This window comes from Cetorhinus maximus, chromosome 13 (genome assembly GCF_964194155.1).
Source record: "Cetorhinus maximus chromosome 13, sCetMax3.hap1.1, whole genome shotgun sequence".
NCBI classification, from domain to species: domain Eukaryota; kingdom Metazoa; phylum Chordata; class Chondrichthyes; order Lamniformes; family Cetorhinidae; genus Cetorhinus; species Cetorhinus maximus.
In genome coordinates this window covers 112,615,097-112,633,602 of record NC_135891.1, presented here as the reverse complement: position 1 = coordinate 112,633,602, position 18,506 = coordinate 112,615,097, and the positions used below count along the sequence as shown (strand labels likewise).

The following is an 18,506-nucleotide window of genomic DNA, read 5'->3' as shown; positions in this document are numbered from 1 at the left end:
ACTCTACAACCAAAGAAATGCTTTTTGCAGTACAGTTGCTATAGGAACCACAGCAGCCAATTTTCACACAGCAAGCTCCCATAATGTGCGTTGTGATTATGACCATATAATCTGTTTATTGTGGTGTTGGTTGAATGACTGGTGAGAGGTCAACTGCTTTATTTTGAAATAATGCCATGGGATGTTTTTTTATGGCACTACCTACAGTGCATCACTCTATTGAGCATAGGGAGCATAGGGACAGGAGTAGGTCATTTAGCCCCCAGCCTATTCCACCCTTCAATGTGATCATGGCTGATCTGTGACCTAACTGCATATGCCCATCCTTTCCCCATATCCCTTAATACCTTTGGTTAACAAAAATCTATCAATCTTAAAGTTCATTGATCTAGCATCAATTGCTGTTTGAGGAAGAGAATTCCAAACTTCTACCCTTTGGGCCAAATCGTCCCAGTTTTGGAATAAATACGGTAGCGGGCGGGTCAAACGATGTTTCACCCGCTGGCCGCAATGGCGGGTTTTCACGCCGTATCGTCCCAAACCCACCGTATTACTTATGCATTCCCGGGAAGCACGCCGTTTCCATGATGGGTGAGCTCTCATTCACCCACCACGCCATCACCTCGCTGCTTCATCACACCAGGCACCACACTTGAAGTGCAGCCTCCCTCAGTGCTTCCAGCCCAGGACTGTAGCAAAGAAGACATGACCCCGAAAGACAAGAAGGCTGCAGCCCTCAAGTGCCTTTTTGATGCCCACTATGATGCCCTCTACCCACTCTCTGGCCACAGGAGGGGCAGCTACATTACCACTCTGGCTTGGTAGGCAATGGCAGTGGTGATCAGTGCCAATGCTGTACACAAAAGGTTGGCCATCCAATGCAGATAGAGGATGAATGATCTCATCTGTGCAGGCAGGGTATGGCAACCATCTCATCACTCTAAACTCACACACTCAAGCCCATCACACATTCACTGGCATCTCACTCACTGCCAGCTCAAGGGACATCACCATTCACTCCCTCACACACACCCTCACATCTCCATCTGGCCTCATCTCCTCTGGAGACTGCTTCCTCAGCCCTCACCATCTTGAGGCCACTTGCACAGATCAACATGTGCCCCCACACACACCCTGGGACACCTTCATTCCCCAGTACAGCTCTCGTCCTGCAGTCTTTCCCCTTGCCTGAGGCCACTTCTCCCCCTTCCCCAAGCAAAACCTAGCCCTGCAGCCATTGAAAAGCCACCCTGGAGACCTGTCAGTGAGCCCCCTTAAAAGTGATGTGGTGCTGTCTGTGAAGCCTGGCACTGATGACTGCGATTGCTGACCGAAGTAGGGTAGGCAAACTAACCTCGATGTCCTGAGCAAAGTGCAGCCTGTCAGGTGCACGTCACTTATGTGCTGTTGTGAAACACGTCGGCGTGTTTTCCCACTGACGTGTGCGGACGATCCAGTACGATGGATGAGTGCGGCGGGCTGGCCTAATAAGGATATGTTGCTGTATTATAATGAGGTTCCAGCCGTCCGATGGTGGGAGATGCAGCCTGCCATTGGCGGGCTCAGTGGACGATCGTAAACTGGTTTCATGCCGTCGTGAAACCGATCGCGCCATATTGTCCACTCATGCCACCAAACACGCCCGATGCCAGGGCACAGAAAATCCTGGCCTTTGTGCGTTTTCAAATTTAGCTCCTGAGAGGTCTGGCTCTAATTTTTTACTGAACGCCCCCTGGAGGCATTTTATGAAACTACAATCATCTCAGTCCAAGTGGTGAGAATGCTGTCCACTAGCCAGGCCTGATGGGATTCCATGGGAATGTTCATTCACGAAATTTTCAGGATTGCACCAATCATTATGAAATGAGTTGACAAAATATATCTGAAAGTTTTCTTAACTGATCAATGGTTTCATGAAGTACATGTAACCGTGCATTTCTCTCCTTCAGAACCCTTGGAAAATTGTTGCACCTTCAAAGACACTGGGGATATAACACCTTTTGAGCGGACTCCTCCCATGTTGCCAAGGGTACTCCTGCTACCTCATTTATACAACATAAAAGCAAAATGCTGCGGACGCTGGAAATCTGAAACAAAAAACAGAAAATGCTGGAAAAACTCAGCAGGCCTGACAGCATCTGTGGAGAGAAAAACAGAGATAACATTTCGAGTCCGGAGGATATTGAAGGAAGTGAGAATGAAAATTGCAGGGGCACTGGCCATAATCTCTCAGTCTTCCCTAGACTTCGGGTACGGACTCGAAACGTTAACTGTTTTTTTCTCTCTCCACAGACGCTGTTAGACCTGCTGAGTTTTTCCAGCATTTTGTTTCATTTATACAACAGTCTGTTGCTTCAATCGAGGACGGACATGATTACGTAGTCAAATTGTTGCATGAATTTTTACACATTCTCAGGATGCTGAGCAGGACCATCAGTGCTGTTTTATGCTAAAACCTCATCCTTCAAACCATTACACTTTCAGGATATAACATTAGTTGAATCACCGCCACATAACCCTCCTCCCTAATGAGCATAAACTCATATCCAAGAGATATGGGCAAACTAATGGTGCAATTACACTCACCCTGCTCCTTAGGCACATGTTGGGACGACTATGCTGAACATAAAGCAATTCACAGGAGGGTCAAACAGTACAGAATGAAGGATCAAAGGGTGGGAAATAAGGATTATGTTTGCATCCTCCAGCAGTGCCCTGAAGCTTTGGAAGGAAGGAATCACAGCAAATTAGCACCGATTGCTTTTTGATCTCGCCTGCACTGACAGAAGGTATTTGGTGGCCTCATGTGATATATACATGAGTCTCTGCCACCTCACATCCAACTTATTCCCATTGATTCAGAAAAAGATTCTTTTAAATGCTTATGGTTTTTGAACATTAATCTAAATGCATTCCCGCTACTAGCTCACAATATTGAATACAGATCTGAATTACATGTACCACCTGAACTTTTATTAAGCAAGAAAGATTAGGTCAAGTCATTCCTCCCTCTTGGTGCTTATGCAGCCATTTCAAGAACTGTCAACATCAAGCAGCTCAGCTGAGGGACATGTGAGACTAATTGTTGGGGGAATCTATATGTTTCTCCCTGAGTGACCGAAACAAATGGAACAGCAAACAAGGATTGGTCACCTCTACATAAAGCCTTTTATTGTTCAAATGTTAGAAGACAAATGAAGAGAATAAAGAATGCAGACATGCTCCAGCTCTCAAGCACAATGCCACACAAACTCCATGCCATATTGTGGCCTTATGACCAGCTGACCTTTCCACTTTTATATTTGCATATTGTATTCATGCAGTTCTCATACTTTTACTTACAGACTGTGATGTTGGTCTCCAAAGGAAAACTTTGAAGTGTCTTGGAGAAGACACAGGACTGTGGGCTAATTAGATAGCAGTTTCAATGAGTTGGCACAGGAATAATGGCCTCGGTGGCCTCCTGCTGTATATTTCTATGATTCTAGTCACAATGGGCTCCACTATTACAAAACAACAACTTGTATTCTTCCCTGAACCCCTCCGGCTTTCCTACCTCTCTTTCCTCCTTAAATAAACTCCTTAAAAACTACTTCTTTGACCAAACTCTTGGTTGCCTGTCCTAATATTTTCTTTTGTGGTTTGGTGTCAAATTTTATTTGATTTCCCTCCTCTGGAGATATTGTCGTTGCTAGCGCTTGAGGCAAAACAGCCAATTGTAAAAACCAAACTATACTTGTAGTTGACAGGGTGTGGATTAGGACCACCTGACCTCTGTGAATTGCTAACTGGTACCACAATACCCTCCCAAAGCTGTCCACACTCTTGGCAGCAAATGTAGGAGATAACTCTCCCTCTGGCTACACCCTGTCCTAATGCCCACCTAATCTACGAAGCCATACTTACAATTCATGTGTGGAATTTCATTCTTTTCTGCCGACTTCTCATCTTCCAGACAATCATTACCTAATAAAGTGAACTGCCTCTGAAATCTTCATTTTCTAAGATTTCGGATCACCCTGAGAAATGTGAGAAGGACATTGGGTGTCTGGTTACTAAAGGACCTTCAGGGGAAACCACAAAAGCAGAACAGAAAGGTCAGGGAAAAGGTCTCCAGGCAGCTCTGAGCCATTCAATACTGTCTGGCCAACAAGAGGGTGGAGCAGGAACACAATGGAATTTCAAATACCTGGGTCAAAATACTGACCTCCAGCCAAAAGCGTCAGCTTTTTCATTGAAAGCTCACTGAAAACCTAGATTAAAAACTCGAAAAAAGTTCACATGATCCATGATTATAAACTTAAAAAGAAATAGATTGTTGTCTGACAACCCAAAAATCACCTGTTTTCAATTCCAAGCATTCATTTTTAAGCTTTGAAGTTTAAGATTAACGCTCATACCTTTAACACATTTATATGCAGTTCTTTTGCTGGTTTAATAGAGGCCTTAATGCATTAATCTTATTTTAAATGGATTAACATCCCTCTTAAAGCAACACTTGAACAGATTTCATACAAACGTACAGGCATTTGAGTTCTAATCTTCACCAGGGAAAATGCAAAGCTCATTTATTTCCACCTTTTCATAGAGAAAGAAGGCAGTTCAAAAAATTTAAAAATTGGCATCGTTGTGTGCACACTGGCGATGTTAAGTATCAATAAACATACCTAATAATTAGGAGGTTAATGCTAAGGGAGCAAATTGGGTATAATTTTGTGTCACCCTCGAGGTATGAAACATGAGAAGGCCATTGAATATCAATGAGCTCAAGAGACAATTAGGTGGGTTTCTGGAGAGAAAAAGAATTGGGAGACACAGCTAGTAAGTGAATATAAGAGCATAAGAAATAAGAGCAGGAATAGGCTATTCAACCCTTCAAGCCTGGTCTGCCATTCAATAATAACTTAACCTTTACCTCAACTCCAGCTCCTGCTCTATGTCCATGTCCATCAATTCCCTTAGTGCCCAAAAATCTATTTATATGCTCAATGACAGAGCACCATCTATCCTCTGGGGTAAAGGATTCCAAAGATTCGCAACCCTTTGAGTGAAGAAATTTCTCCTCATCTCAGTCCTAACTAGTCAACCCCTCATCCTGATACTGTAACCCCCTTGTTAGACTTCCCAGCGAGGGTAAACATCCTCCCAGCATCCATTTTCAAGTCCCTTAAGAATTTTATATGTTTCAATGAAATTGTTTCTTGTTCTTTGGAAGTATAGGCCTAGACTACTTAATCTCTCAAAGACCTCTGTTGCAGTTGATCTTCAAGAAGAGGGTCAAACTTAATACTCTTACCCAGGGCCAAATAACATAAGTATAAGCCACAATTCAAGAAGGCTTGACACCTAGTAGGGTGGTTGAAATCTGAGTTCCAAGTAAGGGTTTCCAACCCTCCTGGGTTGTTTTGGAGTCTCCAGCAATTGAAGATTTGTTTCCTCGGCACCACTGCAAGCAAAACCCAGAAGAGGAAAATCACAGGGCCATTAAAAAATGGTGTGTTTGTTGCGTTGTCTTTGAAAACTAAAACGTATTATAGTTATACTAATATTGGAGAGGGGGGAAAAGGTTGTTTTACTGGATGGGGCAGTAGGAAGTGGAAATCCATGTGAGGAATTCTCCAGGAATAGATCCAACAGAGTTGGCAACCCTAGTTCCAATGATCTAGCTAACTGCTGTATAGAGTTCCTGAATTTGGTATAAATCAATGAAGGCGGAGGGATACTTAGTGACAAATGATATGATCAGCATGTACTCTTAAATCTTTTCCAAGTTTTGTCTGTTCTTTATAAGTAATTTCACCATGCCTGTGCCAACTCTATGAAAGAACTATCCGATTAGTCCCATTCCATAGCTCTTTTCCCATAGCCTGCAATAGGGTAAATAAATCTTTTTTTTTAACCCACAAAAGTTGTATGAAGGTTTTTAGTAATTAAGAATATTGCTAAAAAAAGAGACTTATTGAAGCTACCCCATTCAGAGTCCACTTGTCAACCAATCAGCACTCTCCTCTCATACAGTATAAATTGTTTCCCCTTATATTGGTATTCTTGCAAAGTGTTCTGATGAGTGCAAGATGAAAAGCTTTGACATGTCTCTTTTTTCAGCAATACTCAAGTTCAGTACTACCAAACGACTAATTAAGAATAGTGAATCATCCCTGTTGATAAGTTATTTCATGGAGTTCTGTATTCACCTCTTTTAAGGCCCCACACATGTTGGGATGTCGGTAAGAACATAAGGAAACTTACATGTGGTCCACTTCATCTCAGTCCTTCCAATCTCCTGCTGAAAAACCCTGTAAGTTTCTCACAATTCTCCTGTTCTCCAAATCTGGAGAAGCTATCCATCCCAATTTGGACATATATCACCCGTTCCTTCATTGTCATCGGGTCAAAGTACTGGGATCACCCTCCTCCCCCCACCCCCAACACTCCCCCCACCTAAGCCTCGTGGGAGTACATTCACCACGTGAGCTTCAGTGGCTGAAGAAGACAGACAATACCACCTTTTCAAGGGCAGCTAGGGATGGATAATAAACATTGGCCTCTCCAGTGATGGCCACATCTCAAGAATGAGCATGAGTAAAAAGCAAACTGTTGCTTGGTAATACAGAACTTGAATATTGCTGAAAAGAGAGACATGTTGTCAAAGTTTTTAACCTTGCACTCATCAGGACAAACACAAAAATGCCAAATTTCAAACAATCACAACAATTTATACTACAGGAGGAAAGAGTGCTGATTTGTTGACAAGCCAACTCTGATCGGCTGAGGTGCTGCCATGAAGCAGGTAATGGGGAACTATAGGCTCCTCGAGCTCCCAGGTAATTCAAAAAAAGCTCAAGGTTTAAACATATTCCATTTGTTTGCAGAGAACAGGCCGCTGTGTCTGAATGTATGAATACATCTGGCATTCTTGCATTTGATAAAAACAAAAAACTACTGCGGATGCTGGAAATCCAAAACAAAAACCTGGAAAAACTCAGCAGGTCTGGCAGCATCGGTGGAGAAGAAAAGACTCGACGTTTCGAGTCCTCACGACCCTTCATTCTTGCATTTGTCCTGATGAGTGCAAGACAAAGAGGGGCAATATCCCTTTAATTGCTAAGCACACCGCCAAACCTTTTAAAGATGTCATTCACAAAATGCTACAGCCTGTCTGACAGTATTATTGAAGCATGCTGCTTGCACATTATGGCAGTGCATGTACAGACAAACTATGGCTTATGGCTAAGACCATGATGCCCTGATCAGGCACCAAAGGAAGCATATTTCATAAGGGGAGGGCGCATGTCCTAACAATTGTTTCTCTCAGGGTAACCTGACATTAAACAATGCTGTTAATAAGCACAAGCCTGTCACCCAATTGAACTGGCAAAGCCAATTGATTTGCTACAGGAAACTGACACAAATGCAACACTCTGCAGGTTGAGGGTTATGTTGGGAAGCAGGCAATGAAAACTGACATCTCCGAATCCCTATTCGGCAAATTGGCTCCAAAGGGGGGATGGAGAAATTCATTTTCCTGTACCCGGAATAATGAGTGGTGACAAGCAATGGTTAATAAAATAGAACCATGGAATCTTGCAGCACAGGATGAGGCCATTCAATCCACCAAGCCCGTGCTGGCTCATTGAAAGAGCTATTCAATTTGTCCCACCCAACACTCTTTCCCCATAGCCCTGCAATAGGGTGAGTATTTTCTTTAGTCCACAGGATTTGTACGGAGGTTTTTACTAATTAACGAGTGAATCATACAAGCAGGTACCTTGCACGTAAGGTGTTAGCCCTGTCTCAGTGATAAACTCTCCTGTTTTTGAGTCAGGCGGTTAAGGCTTCAAGTACTGAAGGAGTGCTGCACTTCCACTTTCAGGGTGAGGATTAAATTGAGTCTTGGCTGAATGGAAATGATCCCATGGCATTATTTGAAGACAAGGGGAGCTGTACTGGTCAATACTTATCCCTCAACCAACATCCTACACTATGTGACAATTTCCTGTCACATTTTCCTGCATTACAACAGTGACTAAGCTTCAGAATGACTTCATTGATCGGAAAACACTTTGGAACGTCATGGAAAGTGCAAATACCATTGTTTCTACATTAAAAATCTTACATCTGCATCTGCTTCCTGTTAACTTTTTAAATTAAAAATTCCTATGTCCACATTTACAATAGATGTCCTCTATGTAAAGTTTATCAGGTTGCGATTACACCCTCTCCCCTGTGTAATTCAGGCTGCATATTCACCAGAGCTAAAGCATCGAATTGACACTGTTTTGCACCAACGCTTGCCTTGTAGTGTAAAATGCACCTTCACGCAGATCAGGGGCCACGCTCTGTGACTCAGTTCCATGGCATTTGATGCCTTTAGGTCATTGCCCAATCTATTCTTACTGCCTTCAACATCCTCCTCAGTACTGAAATTATTTGCAGATGTAAATGGATTAAATTTGTAATAGAGATGTTTGGCTCAGTGCCATGGGGAATCTTAACTGGCAGCTCGGTAAGAATATGAGTGAGAAAGGGATAGGAGGATATAGGGTGAGGTGATGTAAAGAGGGAGGAGGCTCATGTGGAGCTTAAACATCGGCATAAACCAGCTGAGCTGAACGGCCAATGGTGACTGTTTAAAAATAAGAGGTCGCCCATTTAAAGCAGAGATGAGGAAAAAGATTTTCTCTCAGAGGGTCGGGAGTCTTTGGAACTCTCTTCCTCAAAAGGCGGTGGAGGCAGAGTCTTTGAATATTTTTAAGGCAGGGGTAGATAGATCCTTGATAAGCAAGGTGGGAGCGTGAAAGGTTATCGGGGGTAGGCGGGAATGTGGAGTTGAGGTTACAATCAAATCAGCCATGATCTCATTGAATAGCTCGATGGGCCGAGTGTCCTGCTCCTATTTTAAATTCGTATGCTCGTATTTGTATGCCTGTTTCTGTGCTGTAAATTCTATGTAATTAAGGATAGGGCCTCAAATCCTAGTCTTAGAAACAGCAGTAAAAATAGTCAGAAAAACATTACATTTGCTATTATATTTCTGGGTGATGTATTTCATTGTTTATTATTTGAATGATAAACTAGCTATGTTTCATTGACTAGATCCCTGGGTATGTTGTTTCTGGTTTTACTGACTAGGCTGGGCTAAAAGGTCTGGTTCAAAAAGTTTTACACTGACACTTCCACTTTATACCATCTCAATGGACTCTACTCGGGTTACAGTCCTTTATGCTTCATTACCAATGACCAGCCTTTTTTAACTGCCTGATTGCTGACTTTCCCCTCACTTTGTTAAGTTTAGCAAAGTTGGGAAACTTCCTTTTGTTGGGTGTAAACATGCTGGCGTTTATTCGTGGAGACGTTTATTTCTTGATGTGGAGCAGAAGTGGATTGGGCTTAATGGTCACGAGAAAACCCAGAGTTGGAATTCAGCCCAGGATCCTGGTGATCGTGCTGGGGTTGTTACCTTTGTTGAGCCTGACGCAGGACACCGGCCTCCCCCGAGCAAAGCTCTCCTACACCAGCGCCTGCCCAAACCATCTCAACCCAGGTCTGTGGGTGGATGCACAGAGCACCTGCGAGAGGGAATGCAACACAGATGAGGTAGAATATGCAAGCACTGTAACAGATGTCTATCTAACAGGTTACTGTGATATACGCAGCTCAGTATAAGTCATTGCTTATTTGTGGGGCTGCAGAATTTGTTCCTCAACTGGCTGTTTTCAGCATTAAAATGTAGCACCCATTAGCTGTTATTCCCCGAGCTTGGCTTTTCTCAAATGTCAATGGAGGAGCAGTTTGTTTAAAAATTGTCATTTGTTAATTTTCACTTTTGTGAAACTCAGTTTGAATGAGGACACTTAGATTTTCTTTGTCAAAACAGAAAAGTTGTTTTTTAATCTGACCTGCCAGACATTAGATGCAGCTCCTCAGTAAGGGAATCACTGGTTTTGAGCTTTATGATTTCCAGGCAATTTACAGGTTAAACTAACATTTCCTGAGCAGTGCCAGGTGCGATGGAACTATCCAGTTTGAGTCCGTAATAACAGAGCTTGTTTTTTTTTCCTAAATATTGTTACCAGTCTTGTGTTTAGAATATGGACAAGTCACAGAAAAGAAAGAATGTGCATTTATATAGTGCCTTTCACAGTGTCCCTAAGCGCTTTACAAAAATGAAGTACTTTTGAAGTGTAGTCACTGCTGTAATGTAGTTAATGTGGCAGCCAACTTGCAGCCAATGTCCCACAAACCACAATTTGATATTGACCAGCTAATCTGTGTTTGTGATGTTGATCGAGGAATAAATATTGACCATGATACCAGGGATAACTTTTCTTCAAAATAGTGTCATGATAGCTATTACATCCACCTGAGAGGACAGACAAGACCTTGGTTTAATGTCTTACCCAAAAGGTAGCACATCTAACAGTATAGCGCTCCCGCAGTATTGCATTGGAGAGTCATCTTAGTTTTATGTGCTCAACTCTGGACTGGGATTTGAACTCTCAGTCATCTGACTCAGAGATGAGAATGCTAGCCACTAAGCCACAGCACTCCACTTATCTCTGGTGAAAGGGTGCGGTGATACTATATAAGCCCAGTTAGATATAAAGGCTGAGAAACAGCAGGGTGGTCAGCATCTGGAAAGAGTAAGGGCATAAGTTTCAGGAGTGCCCCCTCTTCAGAACTGACGACAGTTTTAGACTCTTGCGTCTTTACAGTGATACGGACCTGAGTTATAGTGCCAGCTTCATATCACTCTGTGGGCTAATTAAAATTTAATATCAGGAAAGAGTTAATGGAGCAATAAATTTAAAGATTTAACCTGTGTCAATTTCCTTTCTGGTTACATATCTATGAAACAATGTTGTTTCCCCTAACATTGGTGTTTACTTGCGAATTGTCCTGATGAGTGCAAGTCGAAAATCTTCGACAAAAAAGTCTCTTTTTCAGCAATACTCAAGTTCTGACTACCAAACGACTAAGTTTTACAACATTAACGGTGTTGTTGTGTGTCATACTCATCAAATTCATAAACACATTGAAGGTGATTTTCACCTTCACTGCCTGCCTACAAATTTCTCCTTTACAAGTATATATCCAATTCGCTTTTGAAAGTTACTGTAAATTCTGCTTCCACCACCTTTTCTGACAGTGCATTCCAGACCATTGGGCATGAGTCTGTTTTGTAACCTACTCAAATTTTAATGAATGAAATGGATTAGAAATCAACGTAGGGCAAATTCTATTGGGCGATGTGTGCAAAAAGGCTGCTACACTTGCCGACAAAACACTTCAAAAGTGATCCATTGACTGAAAAGTGCTTCAGGATATCAGACGCCAGGAAAGTGTTGTATAAATACAATTTCTTTCTATCAAGTTTAAAGAAATATATGTTACTTTTTAAATTGCCCAGTCAATTTCATCATGCTCCTTATCCTGGGCTATTATTTCCCTCAGCACCAGTCACTTGCTGATACATTACTGTCTGGCCAGAATCAGTGACTCTCTGTGAGAACATTAATTAAACATGGAGGGATCTCGATCAAGTTTGACCCTGTCCTCTCCCAACACCTTCTCATCTATAATATCTTGAGGGTCAAGTGATGAGAGGAACCATTTTTGAAAGATAGCAACTCCATCCCGAATGATCCCGGGGTTCAGGGACTTAAATTATAAAGACAGGTTGCAGGCATTTGGCTTGTGTTCTCTTGAGTTTAGGAGATTGAGTGGGCGATTGGAGTTGGGTGTTTAAAATGTTAAATGGATTCAATATGGCAGATCCAGAGAAACAATTTCCTCTGAGGAGGAGATTAAGAAGGAGAGGAGAGAATTTTAAAATTAGGGCTAGGCTATTTGGGCTAGAAATCAAGAAGCACTTTTTCTCACGAGGAATAATAGAAATCTCGGATTCTATTTCCCAAGAGCCTTTGGGTATCGGGTCAATTGAAGCTTTCAGGACTGGGATTGATAGAATATTGTTAGGTAAGAAGAACAAGAGATATGGAACAAAGACCAGAAAAATGGAGTTTGAGTTAACAGACCAATTAACCAGGATCTAAATGAATGGCAGAGCAGGTCAGAGGGGATGAATGACCTCCTCCTGTTCCTATGTTCCAATGGCTCTTTTCCCCCTTTCCTAACCAACCTGCACTGAAGCCCAGCGTAATGTCCCAACTAGTCTGTTGATCAACTAACGCACCATGCAGACTGAGAATCTAACCTACCACCTTCTCACTTCTATGGTTCAAAACCGCAAAGGGCAGCAATTAATTTACTGCATACAGGCAGTAAGGAACTAGGACTTAAATAATATTGAGGTGATTAAACCATTGTAGAAGTCTTCAAACGCTATGGGGTGTTTTGTTTTATTTTGAACCAGTGTAATTGAGGGATATTCATGTGCAGGTTTCTTTAACCTAGGGCCAGGCCATTAAAATAAGCTTAGATGCATTTGGAAGCAGGGGTCAATAAATTTACATAAAAAAGCAAGGAATTTCGGGGGTAATGTAATTATATTTGTTACATCTGCGTCCGGGTTTCCTTGATATTAGACTCTGCATATTATGCCCCAATTTCACGTGTCCCTAGGTGCAAACTTAGAGAAATTCCACCCTCTTGGGTTTTGGATAATGTTGACTACATCTATGAAACTGTTGTATGTATTTAAAGAGCATCTGGTGCTTTTGTTTGGTTCTGCTGTAGGGGCCTCAGTAGATCTATGACGTGTATTATGAAAAAGCAACATTAGGAATCTGTCCGTGGTCAGTAATCAGTCTGTTCCTGTTGAAGTAACTGTTGTGCCCATTGCTGATTTCAGAATTGTCAGAACTTTGAGAAGTGCTGCACGAACGTGTGTGGCCTGAAGAGCTGTGTGGCAGCAAGGTTTGCAGATGGCAGCTTAGCTTCTTTGGACCTTCCCAGAGAGGCGACGTGTGAGAGGATCGTGTGCACACAGCAAGGTTCGGAATGTGATATCTGGGATGGACAGCCCATCTGTAAGTGCAAGGACAGGTGTGAGAAGGAGCCCAATTTCACCTGCGCCTCGGATGGTTTGACCTACTACAATAAATGTTACATGGATGCGGAGGCGTGCATCAGGGGCATCAGCTTGACCGTGGTGACTTGCAGGTATCACATCACTTGGCCCAACACCAGCCCCCAGCCTTTAGAAACCACAGTGAACCCAACATCAGCAACCTCCTTGGAAGACTCCATCCCTCCAGCTCTCTACACCAACCCATTCCACCAGTCTGTCTATATTGGAGGCACAGTGAGCTTTCACTGCGATGTCAGTGGGCGTCCCAGGCCAGACATCACATGGGAAAAGCAGAGCGACTTCCGGGAAAATATCATCATGAGACCTGACCAAATGTACGCCAATGTAGTGGTGACCAATATTGGCCAGCTAGTTATTTACAACACCCAGCAGGAGGATGCGGGCATCTACACATGCACTGCAAGGAATGCTGCTGGCCTCCTGAGAGCGGACTTCCCTTTATCAGTCATCAAACGAGAACATTCAGGAGAGAGCACTCTCAGGAAAAGCCAGCCTTTCCCATCTGGAGAGTGCTTTAAAGATCCAGACAAGAGGGAATGTGGTCGCCAACATGTTAGATGGTTCTATGACCACAAGAAGGGCAGGTGTTCAACATTCATGTTCGGAGGCTGTGACGGGAGCAGGAACCAGTTTGAAACATATGAAGAGTGCAGATTGGCTTGTATCAACGAGTCAGTCAATATCTGCACCTTTCCTGCTGTGCAGGGTCCCTGCAAGATGTGGGAGGCTCGGTGGGCTTACAACTCCCTGATGAAGCAGTGCCATGCTTTTGTCTACGGTGGCTGTGAAGGCAACAAGAATAATTTTGAGAGCAAGGAGGTGTGTGAGGAAACCTGCCCTTTTCCAAAGAGCCAGCAGTGCAAAATGTGCAAGCCTCGTCACAAGATAGTTCCCAGCTTCTGCAGAAGTGATTACGCTATTGTGGGAAGGGTGACGGAGATTGTTGAGGAACAAGACTCTGGAGTTGCCAGGTTTACACTGGATGAGGTGCTAAAGGATGAAAAAATGGGACTTAAGTTTTTTGACTTCAAGCATTTGGAGGTGACAATGATAAACATGGACTGGAACTGCCCTTGTCCAAACATAAACCTGACAGATGGACCCCTCCTTATAATGGGTGATGTCCATGATGGAATGGCAGTGCTGGATGCTGAGAGCTATGTGCGGACTGTGAATGACAAACGCATTAAAAAAATGTACGAGATAATTGAGAAAAAGACCTGCGAACTGTTACATCGCTTTCAGGATTAAGTTCAACGACCCACAGATATCACGAAAGATCCAGATAGGACGTCATTTTACAACTAGATTTGGATGTGAGAGTTCGGCATGGTTTTGGGAATTCTTATATTTATGCAGATACCTTGGCTCTGTGTCCCAATAAATGTACAAACAATTCAATCCACATCTGCAATGCTGGTTTTATCAAAGATATGTAAAATTAAGACTTGTTTTTAAACATGGCATATCCTTTCTTAACTGATATGTAGAATTCCAAGTCTCCTGACCTTCATTACACATCATAGCACAAAATATATGAAGAACAGACAAGGAGAGGTTGTCAGTTGCAGAGAAGCTCAGAGAGTGGGAGGATGCAGATGTGAGATTTACAGAATCACTCAGTCGTAATTGTTGCCTTTTTTATCTATTCAATTATCTTCTCCTGAGAAGTCTCACTGTGCTCGATTCCTATAGGCAATAGCAGCTGTCCAGTACCCCATCTCAATTGTCACTCTCCATATGTGACAGCAAGCTATCTGGCCTCTCATTCTCTGTTGCAACCTTTCTTGCCTCCCTCAATAATAACATGGCTGACCTTTTCTTTCCTGTTCCTCCGAAGGTCTGACTGACCCTTATCTTCCACACTCTTCCTCCTCCCTGTGTCCTCATTGTACTGAAATAGAAACCCATCCATTCTCATTCTTTCCCACACCCTCAGAACTGTGTGACTCCCCCACAGTCTTTCCTTCCTCATTCAGGCTTTTAAAGCTCTGGTTGGCATCAGCTTTTTGGTTTCTGACTTATCTCAGCTTCCTTTCATTCTTGTCAATCTTGGTAGCATCCTGTCATGGAAATTTGCAAGTGACAAATGATTTGGCTTGGGATATTCAGATGTGGCCTTTGAAGTACAATTTTGAAGGATTGAAATGTATTCCCTTCGTAATCTAAAAATACTTGCTTGGCTGCGTTGCTGTCACATATCAATACAGAAATGTTCCCTACAGCTGAACACATTTTGAATAAAATGGTCCTTGATATACCCGAAAAGACAATCTGAAGTTTTATTGTGCCTGCTGCAGTTTATTAATCTATTCCATACTTTTAATCTTATAACGGATTCTTTTCCCTCTTCAACCTCTTCTCCCTCTCCTCACTATGGTGCACTTGTCCAATTCCATATTTTGTATCTGACACACACTGTAACATACTAATCCATTTCATGTTTTGTTTGACACTTGATGCAATACAATGATCCTCTCCATGTTTAATATCAATGTTAGTTGTATATTAATTGTATTTAGTTCTGCAGGTCGTGGGCATTAACCGAGGATTCACTTGGGCTCCTATAAATAGGAACAGGCTGCAAGTGGAGTTGGAGTCCAGAATGTGTATGCTTGTGATGTGTATCTCTGAATAAATGCTTACAGATTGTGTAAAGATTGGACCTTATTTTATTCTTCACCACCTGACTTTCTGGGGAGTAATATCAAACACTCTAAGTAGTGTAATAATATAGGATAGTGATCCATTCCATGCGTTGTATAGGACATTTGATGCAAACTATTGATTCAGTCCTTGTTTTATGTAAAACACTCATTGGAGTGTATTGATCCAGTCCCTGTTTTGTATATGGTAGTCTCAGAGGCTGACCAAGGTCTCCAATGATGTTTCAGGGAGGACAAAAAAATCGTCATGTCTGTCCGACAAGTCAGTGGTCAGTCATGCAGGAGACCAACTGGAGCCAGTAGGACTTCTTATCACTCAATACATCCATTTCTAAACCTCTTGCTCACCTACATGTCCCTCCATGTCTATCCCCCACCCTCCCCCCCCAGTGGTGCCTCTGTGACCTTCTCTGCACTTCTACCCTGTCCTGAATTCACACGCTGGTCTCCACACAACCCTCCCTCTTTTGACCACCTGTGAGAGAGCTTTCTGTATGTCTCAATCTCACTGGATCACTCTGCCTTGTTCTCTCTCGCTGCCTTTTAGAGGTTATAACTAGTTATATTATAACTAGTTATAACTGCCTATTGGGTTATAACTAGTCATCTCTTTTTATCTAATATCTCCTTATGTGGCTTGGTGTCAAATTCTGTTTGATAATCGCTCATTGGGGTGACTTAAGACATTTTACTACATTAACAGGGTTATATAAATACGAATGTTGATGATACCTCCCCTACTCATTCTCAACATTCAACCTTTAATCTTCTAGGGTGTTATTTTTATATTAAAGATATTGTATAAATGAAAGTTTGTTCTAATTTTTGACAATACATTTGAACTGTTCTGAACTACATGTTCTGAGCCCTTATTCATTGTAGCTGCAATGTCATCATTAATATATAACCCACATCGTTTTTTTCTCTCCTGACTTTGAAGGGTGTGAAGGCATTAGAGTGCAGAAAAGATTTATGGGAATAGTTCCAAGGATGAGGAACTTTCAGTTATGCAAATCAATTGGAGAAGTTGGGATTGTTTTCCTTAGAGAAGAGAAGGTTGAGAGGAAATTTGGTGGAGGTATTCAAAATCTTGAGGGATCTGGACACAGTATATAGGGAGAAACTGTTTCCGTTGGTGGAAGGATTGAGAGCCAGAGGGCACAGATTTTCAGGTAATTGCCAAAATGAGTAATGGAGACATGTGGACAAACTTTTTTTACACATCCAGTAGAAAGGGCCTAGAATGTACTGCCTGCATGTGTGGTGGAGGTAGGTTCAATCAAGGCATTCAAGAGGGAATTGGATTATTCTCTGATAAAGAAGAGTGCAGGGCCATGGGGAGAAGCCGGAGGAGCGGCACTCGGTGATTTGCTCCTTCAGAGATCCAGCACAGGAACGAAGGGCTGAATGGCCTCCTTTTGTGCTGTAACCATTCTATGATTCTATGCTTTTGGTATTGTTGTAGTGGTTCAGTGCCTCAATGAATACCAGTCCTTCATGTATGAGAGTAAATGAAGGCAAGTTATTTGACCATGGGAAGGAAGGAACATTGTAACTTCATCCAAACTAATCTCTTCCTCACCTGACATCCACATGCGGACACTTCCTAGCCTGGCTGGCAGTTAGGATTAGGAATTCCGGTTGCTTTTAGAGCTCCGGGCACTGAAGGCTAACGTTGTTACCTACTGGATGCCAGGTGAGAACAGGATCAGTTTTGACAGTGATTTCCTCCCCTTGTTGTAAGGGTTTGTTCAGTAGGCCACACTAAAAGGTTCAGAGGCTTGTAAGGTTGAACAGTATTGTTTATTGGTAGCACATGACTTTATACGCATGTTCAAAGTATACCCAAAGTGGGAGCTAACTTCATGTTGACTTCTAGTTGAGTCTCTCCATATAACTCTGCCCCCTGTCTACTGCCATATGTCTCTCTACATCATACTGTGGGCAGTACTGTTCTCCAGTCCCACATTAACCCTTACAATGCTGAAAACCCTAATACTACAACTCCCACACCCCACCTTGCCCAACCATAGATAAATATCCCACTTGGAAGGAGAGTCATAGAATCATGCAGCACAGGATGAGGCCATTCAGCCCTTGCATCTGTACTAGTTCTTTGAAATAGCTATTCAAATAGTAGTCTTTTGATAGTACAGAACTTGAGTATTCAGTCTTCACGGTGGAAGACACGAGTAACATCCCCAAAGTTCAAGAGAGTCGGGGGGGCAGAGGTGAGTATGGTGGCCATTACCAAGGAGAAGGTGCTAGGAAAACTGAAAGGTCTGAAAGTGGATAAATCACCTGGACCAGATGGATTACACCCCAGAGTTCTGAAGGAGATAGCTGAAGAGATAGTGGAGGCGTTAGTGGTGATCTTTCAGGAATCACTGGAGTCAGGGAGGGTCCCAGACGACTGGAAAATCGCTAATGTAACCCCCCTGTTTAAGAAGGGAGTGAAGCAAAAGATGGGAAATTACAGGCCGATTAGCCTGACCTCGATCGTTGGTAAGATTTTAGAGTCCATTATTAAGGATGAGATTTCAGAATACTTGGAAGTGCATGGTAAAATAGGGCAAAGTCAGCATGGTTTCATCAAGGGGAGGTCATGCCTGACAAATCTGTTAGAATTCTTTGAGGAGGTAACGAGTAGGTTAGACAAAGGAGAGCCAATGGATATTATCTACTTGGACTTCCAGAAGGCCTTTGACATGGTGCCGCACAGGAGGCTGTTCAGTAAGATAAGAGCCCATGGTGTTAGAGGCAAGGTACTAGCATGGATAGAAGAT

At 42.6% G+C, this 18,506-nt stretch overlaps 1 protein-coding gene across 1 annotated transcript; it reads left to right on the top strand.

Annotated features, from left to right (window-relative positions):
* Positions 1-9,231: 9,231 nt before the first annotated feature.
* On the top strand, positions 9,232-15,706 carry LOC144689256 (WAP, Kazal, immunoglobulin, Kunitz and NTR domain-containing protein 2-like). The gene is made up of 2 exons (XM_078556350.1): positions 9,232-9,597; positions 12,815-15,706. The coding sequence occupies exons 1-2, from the start codon at positions 9,331-9,333 to the stop codon at positions 14,303-14,305; spliced, it is 1,758 nt and encodes a 585-aa protein (XP_078412476.1). The 5' UTR covers positions 9,232-9,330; the 3' UTR covers positions 14,306-15,706.
* Positions 15,707-18,506: the final 2,800 nt, after the last annotated feature.

Bases quoted from the DNA above. Each gene is read 5' to 3' on its own strand.
- LOC144689256 (XM_078556350.1), top strand. From the start codon at position 9,331: ATGCTGGCGTTTATTCGTGGAGACGTTTATTTCTTGATGTGGAGCAGA. The intron at 9,598-12,814 runs GTAGAATATGCA...TGCTGATTTCAG, and splicing joins GGGAATGCAACACAGATGAG to AATTGTCAGAACTTTGAGAA.